This window comes from Symphalangus syndactylus, chromosome 12 (assembly GCF_028878055.3).
Source record: "Symphalangus syndactylus isolate Jambi chromosome 12, NHGRI_mSymSyn1-v2.1_pri, whole genome shotgun sequence".
Lineage (NCBI taxonomy): Eukaryota > Metazoa > Chordata > Mammalia > Primates > Hylobatidae > Symphalangus > Symphalangus syndactylus.
The window spans coordinates 67,637,268-67,656,477 of record NC_072441.2 but is presented as its reverse complement, the minus strand read 5'-3'; the positions used below and the strand labels follow the sequence as shown (position 1 = coordinate 67,656,477).

Genomic DNA, 19,210 nt, shown 5'->3' with positions numbered 1-19,210 from the left:
ATTGTCTATTTCCTTCACTAGAATGTAAGCTCTAGGAAAACACAAGTTATTTTTCTGTTTTGTTCACTATTACATCCCCAGTATCTAGAACTCTGTTTGACTCTTAGTAAACATTAATAAATATTTGCTTTATAAATGTTGTATAAATGAAATATTTCAGGAAGTCATACTGGTATAGCCACTTTTTCCTGCCACTAAAAGCCATTTCTCAATTTCATAAAATAAAAAAGTCAAAGCTGCCTCAGAAGTACAAAACTCCTCTACAATGCTCTCAAGACTTTAAAATGAATAATATTATCTCAAAATTATAATGATTAGCTGTTTATACGACCTAACAGAATCAGTAAGAAGCACTTATTTGCATCCAAAATATTTTAATAGTAAAGAATAAAGAATGACCCTCAATAACGCATTCCTAGCATTCAAAGGCTAACTTTACAAATTTGAAAACTTAGTAAAAACAGTTTTCATGAATACAAGAAAAAGTAACAACAATATATAATCATCTAATTATCTGAATATAATGACAGGTTTCCAGACGATATGTAGTTAACATTTAGGCTAAAAATATAAAGAAACACAAATCATTCATGCAAGTATGTTTTAAAAGTCTCAACTTCCAGATAAAATAAGAACAAAACAATAATTATAAGTTTCATGTTATTAGGCTCCTCAACTACACTGATTCTCTGAAATTAAACAAATAACTTTTCAGCTTCTTTTAGTTTTTTTTTCCTATCCATTTTAGCAATTACAGCCCAACGGTCCTCCCGCATTTTTCTTATAGCTCCAAACTTCAGTGTAGATCCAGGGGTTGTTAGAGATGAAGGGGCCTGAATACAAAATAAAATTTAAAAATCATAACATGTTTAATTTTTTTAAGTGCAGCTTTTAAAATTTGCTTTCTGAAATAAAATTTAAAAGCTACCTTTTTTGGTGTTTTGACACAAAGATGAGAAGCTGGTGGATTATTGTTCCTATATAGTGTTTTCAATGTCTCTTCTTCTGAAACCATGCTCTTGAAGAAAAATTAAAAAATATGATGTTGGGCTTACCATCATTAATATTATATTATTAACATTTTGTCAACATATCACATGTGAGGAGAACAAAGAGTAGAAAGAGGAAGGATGTAGAAGGGAGAAGGGCAAAGGGAGGAGGAAAGAGAAAGAAGATTATAGAGAGAAGAAAGAAGACCAAACAAAGAAAACAATAACAAAATAAATCAATTGGCCGAGAAAGGACCTAGATTTTTATTCTATTAACTATATTACTGAAAGGCTATGTGAAATACAAGACACGCATAGCGAGTAGCATTTCTCTATTGATTTCTATTTCAGTTTCAGAGTCTTTATAATACCATCTTGTCCTCCTTCCCTGACCCTGTTTATTCAAACTCACATTTATAACTTATAACAAGTATTTATAACTCTATAAAAAATTATATTATCTATGACCCAGTAATTCCACTTCTGGATATATACTCAATAGAATTGAAAGCAGAGTCTTGAAGAGATAATTGTACACCCATGTTCATAGCAGCATTATTCCCAATAGTTAAAACATGGAAGCAACCCAAGTATCCATCCATGAATGAATAAATAAGCAAAATGTGGTGTATATATACAATGTAATATTATTCAGCCTCAAAAAGGAAGAAAATTCTGATATATGCTACAACATAGATAAACCTTGAGGACATAAATGAAAAAAAAACTAGTCACAAAAGAACAAATCTTGTATGACTCTACTTATATGAGATATTTAGTGTAGGGAAAATCATAGAGACAGAAAGTAGAATGGTGGCTGCCAGGTCCTGGGGGAAGGTGGAATAAAGAGTTATTGTTTAATGGGTAGAAGGTTTTAGTTGTGATGAAGAGTTATGGAGATGGATGGTGGTGATGGTTACACAACATTATAAAGGTATCTAATAACATTGAACTATATAATTAAAAATAGTTAAGATGGTAAGTTTTATGTGTATTATATCAAAACAACAAATAAATATAATGTCACTTAATTTACAATTATTGTAATTCTCCCAAATAATGATAGCTAACACTTATTTAGTACTTTCTAGTGCAAGTCTATATTTTAATCACTTTGCATATTTTAATTCCTTTTAATCTTCATAACAATTTTATAAAGTAGGTATACTATTATCCCCATTTTACAAGTGAGAAAACTCAGGCACACAAATATTAAGTAATGTACCCTAGATTATATAGCTAGGAAGAGGTGGAAGGAAATTCAAATTCAGGTAATCTGGCTCCAGAATCCATTCTCTTAATGAATATGAAACACAATTTAGTCATGTAAGCAGTCAGTTCACACAATTTTTTCATGCTTATTAAAGCCACATTTAACAAAAACTTCAGAAGCTTCGTGGATGAGAAATTTCAAACAGATTTTTATACATCTAAGATTTCAACAGAATTCAATAAATAAGTCATAGAGCTACCTTTGCAGATATACTCAGAATCATTGTGTACCAACTGACCAGCTTAAACAATATAAATTATCTTTAAAATCATGTTGTTTAAACTATCATTACAATTTTACTTACTGCAAGGTAATTGATTATTCATCATGAGTCTCCATATAAAAATGATTAATAAGTTAATCCAATTTAAAACAACAAAACCTTATCATCTGTCCTCATGACTCTTCGTAGCATTCATCTTTTCATGTGTTTATAGGCCATTTATGTTTCATCTTTGGAGAAATGGCTATTCAAATCTTTTTTCCCCATTTTTCAATTGGGACTTTTTGTGCTTGTTAATTGTGGGAGTTCTTTATATATCCTAGATATCAATCCCTTGTCATATATATGATTTTTAAATATTTCCTCTCATTATTTACCTTGTCTTTTCACTTTCTTGATAGTCTCCTTTAATTCACAACAGTTCTTAATTTTGATGCAGTCCAATTTATCTTTTTTTCTTTCATTACCTGTGCTTTTGGTGTTATCCATAAAAGTTGCTGCCAAATCCAATATCATGAAGATTTCGACAGTGTTTTCTTCTACAGTTTTATAGTTTTAGCTCTTAAGTTTAGGTCTTTCATCCATTTTGAGTCATTTTTTATATGATATAAAGGATCCAACTTAATTCTTTTTACATGTGGACAGTTTTCCCAGCACCGTATGTTGAAAAAAATGTTCCTTCTGCATTGAATGGTCTTGGAACTCTTGTCAAAAATCAACTGACTATATATGTAAGAGTTTATCTCTAGGCTGTCTATTCTATTCCACTGGTCTGTATGTCTGACCTTATACAAGTACTATGCTGTTTTAATTACTAGCTTTGTAGTAAGTTTCAAAGTTAGGAACTGTGAGTCCTCCAACTTTATCCTTATTTTTCAAGATTGTTTTAGCCATTTGGGGCCCTTTGCAATTCCACATTAATTTGAGTATTTTTTCCATTTATGCAAAAAAGTTGTTGGAATTTTTATAGAAATTGCATTGAATCTGCAGATTTGGGTACTACTGACATCTTAACAATATTTAGTCTTTCTATCAATAAACATAGGATGTCTTTCCATTTATTTAGGTCTTTCAAAATTTCTCTTACCAGTGTTTTGTAATTTTCAGTGTACAAGTCTTTTACTTCCTTGGTTAGATTTGTTCCTAAGTATTTAAATTCTTTTAGATGCTATTGTGAATAGAATTGCTTTCTTTTTATTATTATTATTATACTTTAGGTTTTAGGGTACATGTGCACAATGTGCAGGTTTGTTACATATGTATCCATGTGCCATGTTGTTTTGCTGCACCCATTAACTCGTCATTTAGCATTAGGTATATCTCCTAATGCTGTCCCTCCCCCCTCCCCCCACCCCACAACAGTCCCCGGAGTGTGATGTTCCTTCCCCTTCCTGTGTCCATGAGTTCTCATTGTTCAATTCCCACCTATGAGTGAGAACATGCGTTGTTTGGTTTTTTGTCCTTGCGATAGTTTACTGAGAATGATGTTTTCCAGTTTCATCCATGTCCCTGCAAAGGACATGAACTCATCATTTTTTATGGCTGCGTAGTGTTCCATGGTGTAATTTCATTTTTTGATTGTTCATCACTGGCATATAAAAACATAATCAATTTTTGTATGTTGATATTGTACCCTACAACTTTGCTGAATTTATTTATTAGTTCTAATAGCTTTCTTAAAGAGTCTTCACAATTTTCTATGCATAGGATCATGTCATCTGTGAAGAGAGGCAGTTTTACCTCTTCCTTTCCATCTGAATGCCTTCTATTGCTTTTTCTTTTATAGTATCTCTAGTTAGAATTTACAGTACTATGTTGAATAGCAGCAGTGAAAGTGGGCAACCTGCCTCATTCTTAATCTTAGGGGGTAAGTCTTTCAGTCTTTCACCATTGAGAATGATGTTAGCTAGGGGTTTCCATAAATACCCTTTATCATACTGAGGAGATTTCCCTCTATTCCTAATTTTCTGAGAGGTTTTCTACCATGAAGAGTGTTGGATTTTGTCAGGTACCTTTTTTTGCATCAGGATGATGTTATGGCTATTTTCTCCTTTGCTCTGTTAATGTGGTTTATTACACTGCTTTATTTTCTTATGTTGAACCTCCCCGCCATTCCTGGGATAAATTCCACTTGGTCATGGCAAATAATTTTTAACATGCTATTGAATATGATTTGCCAATATTTTGTTGAGTAGTTTTACATCTAATTCATAAGAGATATTGGTCTGTAATTTTCCTTTCTTGTGGTGTCTTTTTTTTTTTTTTTTTTTTTGAGACGGAGTCTTGCTCTGTCACTCAGGCTGGAGTGCAGTGGCACAATCTCGGCTCACTGCAAACTCCGCCTCCCGGGTTCACGCCATTCTCCTGCCTCAGCCTCTCCGAGTAGCTGGGACTACAGGCGCCCGCCACCACGCCCGGCTAATTTTTTGTATTTTTTAGTAGAGACGGGGTTTCACCGTGGTCTCGATCTCCTGACCTCGTGATCCGCCCGCTTCGGCCTCCCAAAGTGCTGGGATTACAAGCGTGAGCCACCGCCCCCGGCCTCTTGTGGTGTCTTTATCTGCTTTGGTATCAGGGTAATTAATGCCGGCCTCACACAATGAGTTAGGAGGTGTTCCCTCTTCAACTTTTTGGAAGAATTTAAGAAGAATTGATGTTATTTATTTTTCAGGTCTTAACAAATATGTCAAATTTTTATTCTGAAAACTTTTTACCAATTTATACCCCTCTATCAGTGTATTTGGATTCAAGCTTCCAATAATAATAATCACAATTTTAATATTAATTGATCATTTGCTCTGTGCCAGATGATCTGTTAAACATTTTATAAGCATTATTTAACTTTTTCTCAAAAAGCCTGTGAGGTGATTACTAATATTATCTGCATGCAAGGGATACAGATAAAGAGATGTGTAGGGCAAGATATGGGGGAAGGTGCATGGTGCTTTCATGCCTTCCTTGGGTGTGCCACCCTGCAGGAACCTCCCTGTGTTCAGCTATCCAGAAGCTCTAGTGTTAATTCTTTAAATATTTGGTAGAATTTATCAATGAAGCCAACTGGTCCAGAACTTTTCTCTGTTGAGGTTTTTGATTACCAATTTAAACTCTTTACTTGTTACAGGTCTATAGAGGTTTTCTATTTCTTTTTGAGTTCATCTAAGGAATTTGTGAGTTATAAGGAATATTTCCATTTCTTCTGGGTTATCTAATTTGTTGGCATACAATAATTTATAGTATTGTCTTATGATTCATTTTATCTCTGAAAGGTCAGTAGTATCACCACTTTCATTTTTAATTTTGTTCTCTCTCTCTCTAGCTAAAGGTGTGCCTATTTTGTTGATCTTTTCAAAGAACCAACTATTTTTGGTTTCACTGACTTTATTGTTTTCTATTCTCTAACTTAGCTCTGTTATAATCTTTATTATTTCCCTCAATCTACTAGGTTTGAGTTTAGTTTGCTCTTTTTGTTCTAGTTCTTTATTAAGGTATAAAGTTAGGTTATTGATTTGAGAACTTTCTTAATAGACACTTAATTCCCCTCTGAGCACTGTTTTGCTGTATCCCACAAGTTTAGGTATATTGTGTTGTCCTTTTCATTAATCTCTAAGTATTTTCTAATTTCTCTTGTGAATTCTTTGACCCACTGATTGGCTAAAAGTGTGTTGTTTAATTTCCACAAATTTGTAAATATTCCAGTTTTCCTTATCTTATTGATTTCTAACTGCATCCCATTGTGGTCAAATAAAATACCTTGTGTAATGTCTATCCTTTAAAACCTATGAGATTTGTGACCTAACATATGATCTATCCTGGGGAATGTCTCGTGTGCACCTGAAAAGTATATGTATGCTGTTGTTGTTGGGTAGAATGTTCTATACATGTCTGTTAGACCTAATTAGTTTATTGTGTTGTTCAAGTCCTCTATTTCCTTATCTTCTGTCTGGTTGTTCTATTCATTATTGAAAGTGGGTTACTGAAGTGTCCAACAATTATTGTAGAACTGTCTATTTCTCCCTTCAGTTCTATGAAGTTTTGCTTGATATATTTAGAAGGTCTGCTATTAGGCGTGGACATGTTTTAAATTGTCATATCTTCTTGCTATATTAAACTTTTTATTATTATATAATGTCCTTTGTGTCTCTTATACTTTTTAATTTAAAGTCTATTGTGTCTGATAGTAGTATAGACACTTCAGCTATTTTTTGGTTACTATATGCACAGAATATCTTTTTCCATTCTTTCACGTTTAATCAATTCTTGGCTTTGGATCTAAAATGAGTGTCTTGAAGACAGCATATAGTTGTATCATGTCTTTAAAATATATTCTGCCAATCTATATCTTTTGATAGGAGAGTATAATCTATTTACATTTAAAGTAATGATCTGTAAGGAAGGACATAGCTCTGAATTTTGCTATTTGTTTTCAATATGTCTTATTGGGTTTTATCTCCATTATTACAGGGTTTTGTCTCCTCCATTACTGTCTTATTTTCTATTTAGGTGATTTTTGTACCTAAATTTTTCTGATTCCATTCTCATTTCTTTTTGTATATATTATATAATGTAATTGTAGTTACCATGGAGATTACATTTAACTTCCTAATGTTATAACAATCTAATTCAAATTTATACCAACTTAATTTCAATAGCCTATAAAAACTCTACTCCTACACAGCTCCATCTTCCCTGTTTTGTTTTTGGGGGTTTTTTTGGTGTTTTGTTTTGTTTTGTTTTGACAGGATCTCATTCTGTCACCCAGGCTGGAGGGCAGTGGTGTGATTATGGCTCACTGCATCCCTGACCTCCCAGGCTCAAATGGTCCTTACACCTCAGCCTCCTAAGTACCTGGGTTTACAGATGTGCACCACAATGCCTGACTAATTTCCATATTTTTTGTAGAGACAGGGTCTCATTGTGTTACCCAGGCTAGTCTCAAACTTCCACCTTCCTCAGCCTCCCAAAATGCTGGGTTTACAGATGTGAGCCACTGTGCCCAGCCCGTTTTCTGTTATTGATGTCACAAACTACATCTTTATACATTGTGTGCCTAGTAACATAAATTAACCACTTATATGCATTTGTCTTTAAAATCATATAGAAAATAAAAACTGAAGTTACAAACCAAAATAACAATACTAGCTTTTATAAATTGCCCATGTATTTACATTTACCAGAGATATTTATTTATTCATACAGCTTCACTGTCTAGCAGCCTTTCCATCTGAAGGTGTCCCTTCAGTACTTTTTGAAGAGCAGGTTTAGTGGTAACAGACTCTTTATGGCTTTCGTTTATCTGGAAATATCTCAATTTCTACTTCATTTTCAATGACAGTTTTGCTGGATATAAAATTCTCAGTTGATAATTTTGGTCTTTCAGCACTTTGAATATATAAATTTGCTGTCTTCCGGCCTCTAACATTTCTGATGAGAAATCAGCTGATAATTTTGTTGAGAATAACTTGCATGTAATGAGTTGCATCTCTCTTGCTGCTTTCAAGATTCATTTTTTTCTCCCAACAGTTTGATTATAAAATGTCTTGATGTGGGCTTACTGGAGTTTGTTGAGCTTTGTGGATTTGTATATTCATGTCTTTCATCAAAACTTGGGAAGTTTTTAGCATTTATTTCTTCATATAACTCTTTCTACCTCTCTCTCTTTTTTTCTCTCTGTCTACCCCTCCCCCCACCTCTTCCTCTCTCCCTCTTCTCCTTCTGGAACTCCTACAATGTATATATTGGCCCAGCTGATGCTGTCCTACAAGACTCTGAGGCTCTGTTCACTTTTCTTCTCCTTTCTTTTCCTTTTTTTTGCTCTTTATCAGACTCAGTAACTTCAATTGTCTGTCTTTATGTTCACCAATTCTTTTTTCTACTTACTCAACTCTGCTTTTAAATCCCTCTAGTGGGTTTCTCATTTCAGTTATCGTACTTTCAGTTCCAGAGTTTTTTTCTGGTTCTTTTTATAATTTCTAACTCTCTATCAATATTCTCATTTTATTCACACACAATTAGGGTTTTTTTTTCTTTGTCCATGTCTTCCTTTAGCAATTTGGGCTACTTTAAGACAGCTGTTTTGAAGTCTTTGTCTAGTAATTCCAATGTCTGAGCTTCCTTAAGGATAATTTCTGTTGGTTTGTTTTGTTCCTTTGAATGGATCATATTTTCCTTTTCATTTGTATGCCTTATGATTTGTTACTATTGGTCTTTTGGTTTAAAAAAATTTTTAGAGACAAGGTCTCACTCTGTCACCTAGGCTGGAGTGCAGTGACATGATCATAGCTGACTATAACCTTGAACTCCTGGGCTCAAGTGATCCTTCTACCTTAGCCTCCTGAGTAATTAGACTACAGGCCATCTGCCACCACACCTGGCTAATTTTTTAAATTTTTGTATAGAGAGGATCTCACGGTTGCCCAACTTAGTCTCAAACTCTTGGCCTCAAGAAACCTTCCTACCTTGGCCTCCCAAAGTGGTGAAATTACAGGTATGAGCTATTGTGCCTGGCCCTTGTTGTTGAAAACTGGACATTTGAATATTATACTTTGGTAACTCTAGAAATAAGATTTTCCCTCTTCCCCAGGATTTTCTGTTTTTGTTTGCGTTCCGTTTTCTCTTGTTTTACTGTTGAAAGTCTCTGTGCCAGGGATCAGCCTGAGATAAAAGCTTATGGTCTTCTCCAGTCTTTTTTAAGCCTCTTTGCTTGAACATGTGCTGTAGCTAAATTCCTTTTTGCTTTGCTTTTGAATATCCTAATCCTTAAATGCCTGGCTTCCCAAAGGGTAAAGATGGAAAAAGAGAAAAGGAAAAAAAAAAGAAAAGACAGATGTGCTTCATGTAAATTCCTGGAAGTTGCTTCAGCCAGTGGGGGTTGAAACACTGAACTCTGATATTTGAAGGACAAGTCCTATTGCCCCCTCTGGCACCAGCAAGTCACTCAAGGAACATGAGCATGGCTTCCTGACACAGGACTGTAGGCTGGGGAGACTGGTAGCTGCTATCATACTTAAGGCTGAAATCAACCTAAATTAACTGCAATTTACCAGCTAACCTTTCCCCTAAAAACTATAAACATTCAAATAAGACTGCATATTTATAAAATAGCTACTTCAGTTTCTGCCAGTATACTTTTTGTCTAGGTAGAGAGATGGATTCCTGGCACTTCCTACTCCACCATCTTCCTGAGGTCATGCTCAACAACCCATTTTTAAATCTTGATTTTCATAATTTGAATGTTCAAAATTCAACTACATGAGCTAAGAAAATTACAAAATGACTAACAGGTTCATATAATAATTATAACCAGGAAACTGACTGTGAAATGTGTTTTTAGACTAGTTTGAACAATTGTGTGCAATTCTATAATACTGTAATATGTTTATTGTGTTGCAAGTTTGTGATGCTCATTCTGAATCTCAGATCAGCTAAGAAATGGGCCTAAACTCAAACTGCTAGAATAATAACAGAGATTACAACCCTAGAATGTTTAATTCTAAAGCTCATTTTCTTTCTAATTATTATTACATTTTTATATATCTGGACTACAGTTTGAATTGGCAGTTATCATGTGCAATGACTTACATAGTCTATGAAGCCAGATTGTGTTCAAATTTTGGTTCCATGTCTTACTAACTATGTGATCTTGAAAAATATACTTGTGTGACTCAGTTTCCTTATCTGTAAACTGGAAAGAACAGTATATACTGTGATCTCTTAGTATCCATGGGGGATTGGATCCAGGATCCCTCCATGCATGCCAAAATCTGTGGATGTTTATGTAAAATAATATAATATTTGCATGTAACCTATGTACTTCCTCCTGTATACTTTAATCATCTCTAGGTTACTTATAATACCCAATAAAATGTAAACACTATAATAGTTATGTTGTATTGCTTTCTTATTTATATTATTTTCTATTGAATTGTTATTTTTTATTTTTTTCAAATTTTTTGGGCTGTAGTTGGTTGAATACACAGATGTAGAACCTGTGAATACAGAAGGCCAACTGTATTTCTAAAGGCTGGAATTGTTATAAGAAATAATTAAAGTAATCTTCGTTGTATAAAGTGTTTACAATAGTACCTGGTTCACAGTTTTAATTGTTAAGATGTTAATAATTATCTATAAAACACAGGGGTTCTGAAGTAGGGACTCTGCATGTTAACTTCAATAGTTAGGGTTTTAAGACTTCAACTACTCATTATTCCAGGAAAAAATGAAAATAGAGGGTCCCAAAGCAGTAGAAAAGCTTGGAGGGTCTTCTAGTTATAAGTGGGAATAATAAAACAAATGAATTTAACGGTATTTTGTCATTAGGAATTTTTGGTGCATTGCTTCATTTACTCTGGTATGGTTCACCTTTTTAAAAAAATTAAATGAATCTAAGCTTCATTATTCTCAATAAACCATTATTATGCCTTCAGAAAATAGTGGTATATGTGAACGGGAGTAACTAGTGAAACAAAGTGCTGGAGGAAATAGCCTGCTTAAACATGCTGTCCTTAATACACTAACTTCTTTAGAGTGATGGAAATGTTATAGTTGTCAACCAATACCTTGATATAAACATCAACCAGTGATGTAAAAGGAGCATGTATAATATGCAAAATAGAGGGGACGCCTAAATAACAGATTTGGCTACAGTAAAATATTCACTCCATCTCTTTTTAAAAATATAGTAAGAACTCCTTTAAGACATTCTTCTAGAAAACAAGACAATGATTAATCATATCATATGCCCATTATGCTATATCAAGTATTTTCAAAGTGCCAGGTTTTCTGAAATTTACAGGGAAATTATTTGAACCCTAATTTCTCTAAAACGCTGCAAAAGCACAAGGATCTGCATTTTAGCAGAGCTCCACTGTATATCACTATTGCAATGGTAGGTACTACGTAAATATATTATACACCTATATCAAGGAAAATTGTATACAAATAAGTAATATAAATAAATACAAAATATTATTTGTAAAATTTTTACCAAAAGATCAGTAGTTTCTGAACTATCTGAATTGATATCAAATTCAAAGGCCATTTTTCTCTTTTTATTACTTTCTTCAGTGGGTATATTCAAGTTTTCTCTTTGCTGTAGTTTTGGTTTTGTTGGTGTCTTCACTGTATATGCCTATCCAAAAATAAAAAACAACACATTATCATATCAAATAAAATATGCATTATTAATAAAGGGTTTCACAAATAATTTTAAGGCAATTTGAGTCCTTAGTAATCAGAAACCTCCATTATTATTGGCAAGTATATGAGGCTAAAATTTTGGATAAGAATTTAATTCAGATGTTTTTGATACTATAAGTTGTCTTTCTTCAAAAATTTTACAATGGTAGACTTTCTCTGCCCTTCCTTTAACTTGCTGAAGAAAACAAGAAAGAGAAAGAGTGAAACAGAGACAGACACACTCCAGATTCAGCAATCAACAGTCTTAGGGGCCTTAATATTTCTAATCATGATCGCAAAAAATAACTGAGTGAGCTTTGCTCTCTCTACAAAACTCCTTATTACTTTGTGAGAAAATATGCTAGCTTATTTTTATATTAGTAAAGTAATTCACATTAGTCAATGTTTCACATTCTATACTATCTTGTAATTTTTATAATTTGTAAAAGTATCTGTAAAAAGTAAGGTCAAGCCGGGCACGGTGGCTCACGCTTGTAATCCCAGCACTTTGGGAGGCCAAGGCAGGCGGATCACGAGGTCAGGAGATCAGACCACGGTGAAACCCCGTCTCTATTAAAAATACAAAAAATTAGCCGGGCATGGTGGCGGGCTCCTGTAGTCCCAGCTACTCGGAGAGGCTGAGGCAGGAGAATGGCGTGAACCCAGGAGGCGGAGCTTGCAGTGAGCCGAGATCGCGCCACTGCACTCCAGTCTGGGGACAGAGCGAGACTCCATCTCAAAAAATAAATAAATAAATAAATAAATAAATAAATAAATAAATAGTAAGGTCAAAAGCCAAGTACAGTGGCTCATGCCTGTAATCCCAGCACTTTGGAAGACAAAGGCAGCATGATTGCTTGAGGCCAGTTCAAAACCTATCTGAGCAACGTAGCAAGACCCCCAACTCTAAAATTTTTTTTAATTAAAAAAACATAGCCAGGTACGGTGGCCCATCCCTATAGCCTCAGCTACTTAGGAGGCTGAAGCAGGAGAATTGCTTGAGCCAGGAGTTCAAGGTAGCAGTGGGCCATGATCATGCCACTGCAGCCCAGCCCAGTCAACAGAGCAAAAACAAAAATTAAATTTAATTTAATTTAAAAAGTTAAGGTCAGAGACATCAGTAAAAATGGCAGAGTAATGAGCTCTAAAAATTCACTCCTCCATAAAAGCCATAAAAATACTGGTAAAAACTTGTCAGAATCAGTTTTTTTCAGAACTCTGGAAATTAACCAAAGGCTTGCAGCCACCTGGAGAGTGCTTACTCTTTAAAAAAAGAAAATAAAATGGCTAAAACTCTTTAGAAACCCCAAACTTTGTGGTGTCTTAACTTCCCCGGTCCCATCCCCTGCTCTAGCTCTATGTTATCCTTAAAGAATAACAGCCCACGTTCCTGGTGCAGCCTGGCAACCACCAGACAGAACAGAACAGAACTGAACTGAAGCTCTTTCAAAGCTTTATTCCCAAAGAATTGTCATTGATTTGTCTGGTGGGTCTCTGCAAGATCTCACTTACAAGGCTGATGGCTGATTACATTCAACCCGAGCGCTCACTAGTGAAAAAATGCCTTCTCCTTGGTGTGTGTGTGAAGCAGGGGGCAGAATTTGTCAAAAACAACAACAAATGTTTTAACTTTGCAGCAACGTGAAGCAGTGATGAATAGTTGGGACAAACAAAAGACTAACCAGAAACCTTAAAAGAAAAGCTAGGAAATGAAATATCCATGGCAAAGCTTTGAAAAGCTCTGACATATTCCTGGAAATATAGAAGGCCACGCATATATGTGGGGCTATCTACAGGCTCAGGAAAGTCCTGAAAAGGCCCTAAGTTTTCACCACTGGCTAATCTTGAGGTTCTGTAGAAGCAGGAATGGAAAGCTAAGGCAGAGTTATCAACTACCAGGCTAAGTGTTGAAAGCATGCCCTTACACACATATAATAGAGACCTTTGACAAAGATTGGGAAATTTATTGATTCTAGGCATTTAAAGAAATTTGAGTCCAAACATTAGCTAAAAACTAAGCTAATCAAGGAGAACCTTTAGTGGCACTCACAACAAAAAATACAAACTTTACAGAATTAGTCTAGAAAAGTCACAAAACAAACAATAACTACAACAAGTAGCAACAACAAATCATGGGAATAGGAGAGAATCTGATTTCCAGAGTTGTTATATTTTTAAATGTCCAGTTTTAAACAAAATTTACGAGACATGCAAAGAAAGAAGAAAGTATGGCCCAAATAGAAAAGTAAAAAAAACAAACAATAGAAACTCTCCCTGAGGAAGCCTTGACATTGGACTTAACTAGACAAAGATTTAAAGTCAGCTATTTTAAATATGTTCAAAGAGCTAAAGAAAATTATGTCTAAAGAAATGAAGAAAAGCATGAAAGCAACATCTCACTAAATGGAATATCAATAAAGAGAAATAAATTATCAAAAGAACCAAATAGAAATTCTGGAATTAAAAACTACAATAGCTGAAATGAAAAATTTACTAGAAGGGCTCAATAGCAGATTCAGGCAAGCAGAAGAAGAATCCATGAGCCTGAATATAATTCAACTGATATGGAATAGAAAAAAAATGAAGAAAAACAAAGTCTCAGAGACTTGCAGACACCATCAAACACAACTGGGAAACTGAGAAGGAAAAGGCATAACATTTAAGCTTAGTGGGATGGAGACAATTGAGATCCTTTTCTTTTCAACTCCCAAGACAAGTAAGACAGGAACTCCAACAGCATCTTTATAAAGAATACTAGAAGTGCTTTCAAGAAAGAAAGACTGGCATCTCATTCCCTAGTTAGATATGAATGTAGGCAGCAAATTTGTTTGTCTTTGTATCTAGTTGAGGAGAGGAAAAGTAAATGAGAGAGAGGAAAGAGAGATCAAAAGTAGAGCATCTGCAGTGCCATTTAGCATGGCAAAGTTGTATGAATTCCCCATGGATTAGGTGGATATATGAAAGACAGTTAGAATTGAGCCACTTTGCTAGAGGCATCTGCTCCAAGATGACTGCTAAGGACTACAGATGCAAGATGATGTGGGGTAAACAGCAAAGGGAAGTAGTAACTGTGGTGATGCTATAAAACGTCAAGTCAGAATCCGATTTCCTGTGTCAGGGCCTTAAACACTGATACATAACAAGTAAGTTATGAAATCTGCCCAAGATGACATTAAGTTGTGGACAGTGATCAAAAAAATGAAACAATTTCATGTTGAAGGCCAGGCACAGTGGCTCACACCTATAATCCCAATACTTTGGGAGGCCAGGACAGGAGGATGAGTTAAGGCCAGGAGTTCAAGACCATCCTAGGCAACACAGCAAGACCTTGTCTTTACATTTCATGCTGATACCACAAAAAAAATCGAAACTTTCAAGAAACTAGTTATATATGTGTGCATGATGCCAGGTATATGGTGATAACAGAACTTTATTTATTTATTAAAAAATTACTACTAACATGGAAAGTTGAGACACAAACCTTTGGTAATGGTGTGGATAAAGTATTTTTGGCAGATGTCCACAGATAGTATCTTTTATCTTTGGATATGCCATGATCAACTGATGTGAAATTTCGAGATATAGTTTGTGAAGGAACTGCTTTAGAATCAAATTTCCAATAAATTTCAGATGTTTCCAATAAAGATGTCTGTGTTTTCTGCATTGAACAACAAGAGTGAATAAAACCATCACTAAATGTCATATTAATTATTTATTTCTTTAATTAAAGTGCAGCAACTAGTAGAATTAACAACAAAATAAGCAAATTTATCCCTAAATTTATCACTAACTAGATGTTTGAATAAATTACAGTTGTCTTGTCACTTTACTTGCCCATTTAAGATGCAAATGTTATCTGCCCCTGCCTGTCTTCACAGAGCCTCTATGAAAACAAATAAGATATCTTGGAGGTCGTTATTCTTAGCAAACTAATGCAGGAACAGAAAGCCAAATACCACATGGGCTCATCTATAAGTGGGAGCTAAATCATGAGAACACATGGACACATAGAGGGAGACAACAAAACACACTGGGGCCTATCAGGGCATGCAGGATGGGAGGAGGGAGAGGATCAGGAAAAATAACTAACAGGTATAGGTTTAATACCTGGGTGACAAAATAATCTGTACAACAAACCCCCATGACAGAAGTTTACCTGTATAGTAAATCTGTACATGTACCCCTGAACTTAAAATAAAAGTTAAATTTTTTAAAATTGAAACAAATAAGATATCTCAACTCTCTAACCAAAAGTTGAGGATTCTCTTTAAAAAATAAAAATAAAAAATCTTTACTCCTCGTGGCAAAAAGCCCTAATCTATGGTTCATTGCGGTAGCCTAAAAGTCAGAAGGAAATCTATTCTAATTTTCATTCATTCTCTTTCATACATTGATACTTCTTCTTTTTCACCTATAAAAATATCAGCCTTTTCCTATCCACCAGCCTAACTTGCTTCCAAAAGCAAGGAGAATAATTATGAAAGTAAAGAATGAGAAAAATTTTCAGGGAAAAAACTGAGAAAATGGCTATCTGCTTCAATTATAAATAAATAAATTGCAAGTTTACTCTAAATACTTGACATTTTTTCAACTCAGTTTCCTCAGTTTTCCTTCACTCTACCTTTGTATATAGCTTCTTTTAGCACCTGACCTAACTTTCTAGTAAAAGCTAGTAATAGTTGCTTTAGTGGGATTCTACATGAAACTCATGCCGATCACTTTCTATTTTACACTTTCTTTGGTCGCCACCATCACGAATACAATCGTGGCAATTACTCATAAGGAAATTGTAAGGAAATTGAGGCATGTTAATCTACTCAATTCCACAGCTAATTAGCTGTGAAACTCAAATTCCCCTTTTTCTAGAATTGTGTTCTTTCAGTTCTCCTACTGCCTTTCATTGTAGAGCCCTCCTTTACAGGACCATGTTCTTCTGAGATCATCTCTCATTTCTCTGAATTCTCTAGAGCACACACACACAAAAAGGGAATACAAGGACAAAATTTGAAAGCATGGTGGCTGAACTTTCAGTGCGTTTAAATTAGGGTATAGGATAAAGAGGCAACTACATGTACTATAAAAAAATCATTGAACTAGGAGCCAAGTACATCATATGGTCTTTTCTCCTAGATCTTTCCTATCTTTCCAGATTATTTAAGTAAATCTACAAGTATCTCCAAGCTTAAATTTATTCATCTATAAATCAAGGGGCTAAATGAGATGGCTTATATCTTTCCTGCCCAGTTCTAGTGATCTGTCATTTCATAATCCTTTTTCTAGCAAGTATGAATTTTTTCAGAATTGCATTTCTGTATCCTTTTCCCTATATATTTATACATCATAGTTGATGACAAAATTTTGATGAAAGCAATTTTTTTACTGCTCTCTGGATTCATCAGGGGTAAACTTTGGAAGCGCCAAAATGTAACTGCTTTAATGGACAAATTGTTCCTCCCTACACGTAGAAGAATGACAATTTAAGGTCACTGCACCACCTTGTGGCCATATCTGGAATTTGACATTTCCCTGGTAGCCTAAAGAAAATTCTGCATGTGACAATACTGAACTATCCCTTTCCAGAACACATGATGGAAACATGTACTTCCTTACAAGTTACATTCTTTTTTGGAAGGATGTTACATTTATAGTTATTCATGTAGACAGAAAATTCACAATTTTCTCTGTCGTATTTTTCAAACAAACATTTATAAGGCATGTGCTATGTGACAAGCACTATTTTAAATGTTTTACAAATACCATCTCATTTAATCCTCATAACAACTTTAGGAAATAGGTATTATTATTATCCCTTTATAGATGAGAAAATTGAAACATGAAGAAGTTAATTAACTTGTCCAAACTCAGAAACGTTTAGTAAATTTAACAAGGCTTATGTTTCAGTAGTGTTGGAATAAAGCATAGCAAAAAAAAAAAAAAAAAGAAAAAAAGCCTAGTTAAATTTCTTCATTTATCATTTTTTTCATTTTGCAACATATATATGGTTCATTTTCCAACATATATATCTAGACTCTCAGATAAAATATATGGCATTTACTAATCTACTTGATAATGGAAGCATATAGAATTATACATGAATCAAAACATCTCTGTAAGAATATGTGATACATACTTTCATAATATGAACACACTCTAAATTTAAAAAAGAATATTGGAGATTAACCAATTTGCTTATATTCATTAGATACTTCCTTAAGTCTATATCTAACCATTCTGGCTAATTTTATTATGATTATAATTTCTCCAAATATAATGTTTTCACTGTATAGCACAGTGTCTGGAACATACGAAGCATTCAGTATTCACTCACAGGTTCAGTACATCTTTCCTTTATTCTCTTTTAACCCAAATGTAATAAAATGTAATGAACTGTTCTCAAACTACTCTGAGGGTCATTTCCTTCCAGTTTAACTATAATCATAGCAACCTCTGTGGGAACTTAGGAGATTATATCACTATATGTAAAGAAAATTCTTAATCATTTTAACCAAAAATTTGCTAAATCAAAATTCCTCCGCAACGATCCTATATTATCAAATAGGTTAGAGGCTGAGGGGTATTCTTCTTCTCTATGACTGATAGTTTCCTTCCATATACAGGGAGTACTACTAGGGTAACATACCAAACCTCTTCCTGATTCCTTAGGGGAGAAAAAATTACTTAATGTGATTGGTGAATTTAAAGAAAAGGAGAAGGTGGACACATACAGCTCAGCCTCTTCCTTATTCCTCCCCTTGAGAACTATTAGAATTACACATAAATTCTGCTCTTCTCCTTTATACCCTAAGTTTTACAACAGCAGATGATCGAGTGGGTATACCTATGCTAGTCAAGCTCTACTTGTGACAGAAGATAAATTTGTCTAATTTGGGATTTCAAGATTAAGAGATCCTCTTGCTTTCAAATATAAACTGCATTCTCCAGTATTTAAAATATTGATACTTTTTAATAAAGTCTTCAATAATAAAAATATTATCTTGTCTTTCTCAATTGGTTCAGAACATAAGTGAGGAAAACAGGATGTCATTTATTAAGCCCCCTCAAAACTCAAAATTAGACATAATCTAAATAAACTTTAGAATTGTTTATGAAAATATTTTGCCTCTAACATTAAAAAATTCTTAAGAGAGAAACACAGAGGTACCTAATTAAATTAAAACTACAATAAGAATTGTAGAGAAAGACTGAAACCTTCTTTTTTTCTTCTTTTCTGTTTCTGCATTAGACTGAAATCTTCTCCAAATCTCCAAATGACAAAATTTTGAAATTTTTAGCTAAAATGCTTTTGAATTAATAAATAGCAAGAAAGAACTTAGAAAATGAAATGTATGATATATTTAAAATGTTATTTTCCTACTTATAAACAAAAAAATCATTTCTAAGTAGATGTTAGAAAATGAATTGATATTTTAAAACTATGAGAATTATATGCTCTTACCTTGTCTTTTTTTTCTTTAAGAGTAGCTGTGTTTTCTTTTGCCTCTCTTTTGAGTTTTTCCTATTAAAAATAAATATCAAGTACAAATAACATAA

The 19,210-nt window shown here is 34.0% G+C and overlaps 1 protein-coding gene across 3 annotated transcripts in view; it reads right to left on the bottom strand.

The window, feature by feature from the left end:
- Positions 1 to 357: 357 nt before the first annotated feature.
- Positions 358 to 19,210, bottom strand: part of SYCP1 (synaptonemal complex protein 1) — a 145,131-nt gene continuing 126,278 nt past the window's right edge. For all 3 annotated transcript variants that reach the window (XM_063625815.1, XM_063625816.1, XM_063625814.1), the window contains 5 exons: positions 19,116 to 19,175; positions 15,141 to 15,317; positions 11,469 to 11,612; positions 929 to 1,018; positions 358 to 833 (listed from right to left, as the gene is read on the bottom strand). In XM_063625815.1, the coding sequence (XP_063481885.1) occupies positions 696 to 833; positions 929 to 1,018; positions 11,469 to 11,612; positions 15,141 to 15,317; positions 19,116 to 19,175 (609 nt within the window). In that variant the 3' untranslated portion in view covers positions 358 to 695. The remainder of the gene's footprint in view (positions 834 to 928; positions 1,019 to 11,468; positions 11,613 to 15,140; positions 15,318 to 19,115; positions 19,176 to 19,210) is intronic.